Source organism: Solanum pennellii, chromosome 4 (genome assembly GCF_001406875.1).
Source record: "Solanum pennellii chromosome 4, SPENNV200".
Taxonomy (NCBI): Eukaryota; Viridiplantae; Streptophyta; class Magnoliopsida; order Solanales; family Solanaceae; genus Solanum; species Solanum pennellii.
Window position 1 is genome coordinate 72,172,499 of NC_028640.1, and position 5,832 is coordinate 72,178,330.

The 5,832-nt window shown below is 34.4% G+C and overlaps 1 protein-coding gene across 3 annotated transcripts; it reads right to left on the bottom strand.

The window, feature by feature from the left end:
* Positions 1-1,413: 1,413 nt before the first annotated feature.
* LOC107016012 (oligopeptide transporter 4-like) lies at positions 1,414-5,355 on the bottom strand. Of its 3 annotated transcripts, none has more exons than XM_015216485.2 (5): positions 5,236-5,355; positions 3,307-3,909; positions 2,938-3,190; positions 2,656-2,838; positions 1,414-2,237 (listed from the first exon to the last, which is right to left on the bottom strand). In XM_015216485.2, the coding sequence occupies exons 1-5, from the start codon at positions 5,274-5,276 to the stop codon at positions 1,623-1,625; spliced, it is 1,695 nt and encodes a 564-aa protein (XP_015071971.2). In that variant the 5' UTR covers positions 5,277-5,355; the 3' UTR covers positions 1,414-1,622. The 3 variants fall into 3 exon arrangements, with proteins under 3 accessions (XP_015071971.2, XP_027771873.1, XP_027771872.1); XM_027916072.1 differs by lacking the exon at positions 5,236-5,355 and adding an exon at positions 4,423-4,522; XM_027916071.1 differs by lacking the exon at positions 5,236-5,355 and adding an exon at positions 4,256-4,371.
* Positions 5,356-5,832: the final 477 nt, after the last annotated feature.

The window sequence follows — 5,832 nt, forward strand, 5'->3', positions numbered from 1 at the left end:
GAAAATTCCAATTCCAAATCACTATACACAAATTGAGTTATAACATAACGTAACGACTTGTTCACTGTTTCGAATACTTCTCCTCAACCATATTTTGAAGTTGATTTTGATAAAGAAAGAAACTTAATCTTCATTTTCTATGTTAGGGTTCGGTAAAATTCAGTAACTCTGCCTTAAATTTTGTTTTTGTGTTAAAAGATTCATTTAATATATGACTTAGAAATTGTAAAAAATCATTGTAGACACATTAACGTCAAATTACAATAATAAAAATAGATGTGCACTTTTACTTGTCTAGTTCTTCATTACGCTTATTAACTATGCTTATGGTTCAAAATTTATATAATAAAACTTTTATTTTTGAGATGTTATGTCAAGTGAATATTAGACAAGTAAAAATATACGAGTACGTAACAATCTATATCAATCGCCTTCTACAAATTAAATCTGTTGAGCTCTTTCTTTCGGCTACATTTCATCCATTACGAAAGCACTTACTTTGAAAGGAATTGGGAATTACAACTATACTATATATGATGATCTAGAGAAACGTGAAATTTTTTAAAATCATAGAATAAAATATTATAATTTCAAGTAAGTTGGATAGACCAAATCTTTTTAATTTCAAGCAATCTCATTTCATACTAATATTATACAAAATAAAAAGAGTAAACTAACATATAAATCTTTAACATGACTAAAAAATATGAACAAAAGTAAATGTACTAACATGACTATAAATGTACTAACATGACTAAGACAAAAGAAATTAAAGCCACTACAATTTAAACTCTCTTGCTGATAAAACTGAACATTCTTACACTGGGGCAAAGCGACGGTGGTGTCAGAGTGTCTAATTAAACACTTTTCGTCAAAAAATTACACTATATATATGTCAAATCTTACTTTATATTGGTAGATAGACAAGGTCAAACTACGTATTTCACGCGAAATATTTAGTCAATTTGTGACCACTAGAGTACAGAAGGTCAGAAGCATTAGTTACAAGTACGAATAATGTACACTAGTACTCCTTTGAAGTTTGAACAAACATACAGCATTTTTCTCCATTCAATGGATTGTTGATTTGAGGAGACAGATGACTAGTAATAAGTCATGTTTAGTTGTGTTATATCCATATTTGTTAGAAACCACAATCTAGAGACTCTTCAATTTATGAAGCTCAAATTCATGACCTTAGTTCTGATACCACTTGTTAGGATCAAACGTTTGTTCTCATGCCAAAAGTTATATCTCATAGCGCTAGGGCGCAACTTTTATATCTTAACTAAGCCACTAAACAAGTGTCATATTCGATCATGACTCTGATACGAGCCATCCCCAACCTCAGTTTATTGTTCAATTCACCCAACTATCATCAAGAAATCAGACAACAGTCCATAAATAAAAATGTAGTAGAACTTTTCTTCCCAATCTGTATAACTTCAGATTGATTAATATGATTCAACATACAAAAGTGAAAAGTTATATACAAGTTCATACTTAAGAATTCAACAATTGAGCTATATGGCTTCGCGTTTCTTTGTCGATTTCACAGTGGAATATCCCTACATTGTGTAAACCAAAGTAGGTAGAATTAACAAAGAAAAAACATTAAGAAACTAGAAAGTTGGACAACCATCTATAGATATGCCCTTTGCTGTAGGACAAGTTGCTAAATCACAATGCTCAGGGTCAGTATTTCCCCACCAATTTATGCTTCTATCCTCCATCCCCACAGTAAAGTAGAGCAACACAGCCATAAACGCGACTCCAGCATCTAAAGCTGCGGAAAGGATATAGTTGTACCTTTGCCACCATTTCTTCCTGTACCTGAAAACGAAGAAGTTGAAAATTGTTCCAACCAAAATCCAAGAATTGTAGTTGAGAGCAGTTGCTGGTGGCATCAAAGCTGTCGCTCCAAGAAGCACGGGGAGGTTAATGAGGGGTATCCACGTTTGTTTCGGAAATGACTTATGTAGTAACCACACTAAAACTGGTCCAAGCAATCCGCCAAGAAAGAACCAGTTCAGTGCTGAGTAATTCCCAAGATGGCCGAAAATCCTCTTAGGACTTACGAGACCCCAAATGACTGATGCATCAAAGAAGACGTGATCACCGGGGCAAGTCCAAGGGCTATTGGAAAATTTGTCCTGGTGACATATGTTGTCAATAGAATCCAAGAGCCACCATGCAACGGTCAGGTTAACGGTTCCTGCAATTATGGTTCCAACGAACTGGAACAGAGAGAATGTCGTGAGGTGATTCTAAGAGCAAAGAACCACACTACAGAAAATGCATTAGTTAAAATCCATCTTGATATTACATGTTCTGGTTCTGATTGTATTTTTGTTTCATCCCAAATTTTGAAGTAAAATGAGAATGGCAGCCCGGTGCACTAAGCACCCACTATGCGCAGGAGCACAAGGATCTATTAATGTAGTCTTACCCTGCAAGAGGTTGATTCCACAGCTCAAACCCGTGACCTTGTCACATGACAACAACTTTACCAGTTATTTGAGCTTTTGCACTCTTCTATTATGGATCACAACATTAAAACTCTTGAATTTGGATGGTCGTTGTAGATTTGCTAGCTAGGTTGAAGTATTTAGCATGTATAGAACTCTGCATAATCGATTATGGATAAAAGTGTACCTGAACTAAAAACATTGAACGTGGAGGTATCTTCATATAATGACCAAGCTTGAAATCACTGAGAAAGGAGATTGCTTGAGTCATGCTCATATAGCCATAGGTCTTGAAGCACACATTAGCAATAGGTCTTCCAGGATAAATCGTGCCCATAATGTACTCAGTGATTATGTTTAGGCCTGGAGTCTGATGTAACAAACCAATATGCACAAAACCATCAGTCGTATGGAACCTTTTGATCTTATCGGACTTCCAAAGAGAAGGCTAGATCAGCATTTCAGTTACCTGATTTGTGGTTGCAGTAATGATACTGATTGGAAGTGTGAAAATGAAAGCAAGTGCAGCTGCAAGGAGGAGTCCCCAGTACGGCAGCTGAACTTGGCTCTTCAGGAAGACGCAAAGGGCAAGCGATACCAGAGTTGTCACGAGGAGAAGCAAGTAAAACCACCACGAAGGTATGTCTTTGTATCTTCTCATCAGCCTCGTGTGGACATCAACCTTTCCCACTGAGGAAGCTCGAAAGCGTTGGTAAATCTCTCTACATGAGATACAAGTTCAGAAATACAACAAAAGCATCAGTTGGAAGAGGTAAACTATGTTCCAATTCCAAGAAAATTGCCAAGACAAGACTAATGCAATGGAAAGGAATATTACCTTCCATAAAACAAGCCAACGTGAGTAAGAGTAGAAGCAATGGTGGCAAATCCAAATCCATAAGTAAGAGTAAAGAAAAGGCTCAGGTTTATTCTCCCTTGCTTATCATACTCGGCTTGATCGAGCTTAAACTGGTTATTCACAATAAGTGATATGTTATACTCCTGACCTTGTGCAGTGAACAAGTCCGAGGAATACAGAGGAAAATTTTTGGCATTGTAGACGTTGAACCCCCAATAGGATATAGGAATCACAACATACAATATCAAGGCATAGCCAACAAAGACATTGGCTATTGCAAAGAACGGATAAATAAGAGGACTGAACAAGAATGAAGCTACAGTAGCCCAGTCTAACGTGAATGCCCCGACTCCAAGGCCATTCAGACCTGATCCAATCTGTTGAGCAGTGACAGATTTTGGATATGCCCAGCACACCCATGAAATACTTGATAATGCTTGGAAGAGATAACCGGGGAATATGTACCATGAAAAGCTGCATACAAGTGCTATCACAAAGAACTTTGCACGCGACATTGACCGTTTGTTTCCATTGGCGTTCACAGTTTCATTGTCATCATCATCTTCTTGTTCATGCAATGCACTATAAAATTAATGACTTTGTCAGAGTGCTTGTTAGCTAAATAAGTATAACTACTCCAAAAATATGATACACATTGCATACCCTTTGATACATTGATTAGCTTATTATTTTCATTTTACAAATTTGAAACAGAGATTTCAACCATATTTTGACTGGTGATACAAAATCAGCATGAATTTCATTTATTTATGAATCGACACCGCGGTAACTGAGTTAGCAAGTACCGTTTACTTTGTAGTCTGATCCTTAATGATGCTAAACTCAATATAGAAACTAAATCACTATCTATATACTTGTATGTAAGTACATGTATTAACTCTTTTTATGTATATAATAACATCAATACCTTTGATATATGCCCTTACAATCTTCTTGAATTAAACGACTAATTATACGAGAAACCTTAGTAAATTTTAGATGACAGTATATGGTTGTGTCATTAGTCATGTATGTCAAAGACAAAGTTCATCCCGATTCGCACCAGGACATCTGGATGAATGAAAGAGTACTTACCACTCCGTCACAACTCTTTTGTTGGTGTGAAGAAGACAACTTACTAGTTATCATAGTCTAGTTAGTGGAAATAAAATATAAGTAATTGACAACACCTTTTCTTTTTCTTTCTTTACAAAAGATTGTCAATCTAATAATGTAAAGAGATGGTTTACCATAAAGACGAGGACATTGAAAAGTAAGTTTTGTTCTTTTACAAAGATATTTTCTAATTGGCTCCAGCCAACAAATTTAATTTAAATTCTCCGAAGATATTCGAGTTCGATTAAACCAAAGATCATTGTCTAACATTTTTTAATAATAATTTTAGAAAACAACGATTCTATGAACAAGGTTACAAAATATGATTCTCAATCAACAACAATCTTTTAAATTAAACAAAAGTGTGACATTATTATATCGCAACTTGCAAGGACACTCATTATCAATACGTAAAAGGCATAACTTTTGTTAAGGATGTCTAACTTTAAATACATTCTTTAAAATTATATATATATATGACGTAATTTCCCGATGAGGCTATTGCTACGTCACTCATAATAAAAAGGCATAATACATAAACATGATCTTTAACTTGTCTTCAACAGACAATTTTTCTCTCCAACTTCAACTTTGGGTGTACACAAGCAGGCACTTAAACTTGTATAAAATTATAGGACGATTATGTTCATTTGTTCAATTTTATACGAATTTAAGTGTCCACTTGTGCACACCCAAAGTTAAAAGTCATAGTCGTCAGCTAACTTCAAGTTAAGAATCGTGTTTATATATTATGCCTAATGAAAACTTATAAAAGTACGAAAAATGTTGTACCGGAAAAGGGAGATCTGAACAAGTGTACTGGGCCACCACATATGTGCCGGCTCAACTACGTATTTCCTTAAAAGCCCAGCCCAACCGTAGCCCAATACCTGCTCAAATCCACAATGACGTGTACATTAGATTAGAGTAGATTCGATATATCCATTAAATACTTTAATTTATTTCAAAATAATAATAAAGATAAAAATAAAAGGGAAAAAAAGGTTAACCATATTAATATGTAAAAGTGTTACATATCATAAGAAAAATATGTTTACTTTTATGATAGTGCTCTAAAAAGAGGAGGTTTGACCTCTTCTTAATTATATTAATAATAATTAATTAGGAAAGGCAAACAAGATAAACTATAGAAGAAAGTTTGTAGAATTTGACAAGATATCTTAAACAAAAAATAATAAAGCATAAGAGAACAATTTCAAGCCAATAATCTACACTAATTTCATCTTGACAAAATTTTCTATTCTCCCTTTACTAACCTATCTAGAAAGAATGAATCATGGAAATCATCAATACCATCACAAAAATAATAATAATAATATATTCAAGAATTCCACAAATAGAATCAGTAGAATATAGAATGTATCATAT

Coding starts and splice junctions, on each gene's coding strand:
- LOC107016012 (XM_027916071.1), bottom strand. CDS start 4,356: ATGACTAATGACACAACCATATACTGTCATCTAAAATTTACTAAGGTT. Junction 2,839..2,937: donor TTACTGCAACCACAAATCAG/GTAACTGAAATG, acceptor TTGTTACATCAG/ACTCCAGGCCTAAACATAAT. Junction 2,238..2,655: donor GTTCAATGTTTTTAGTTCAG/GTACACTTTTAT, acceptor TCTCTGTTCCAG/TTCGTTGGAACCATAATTGC.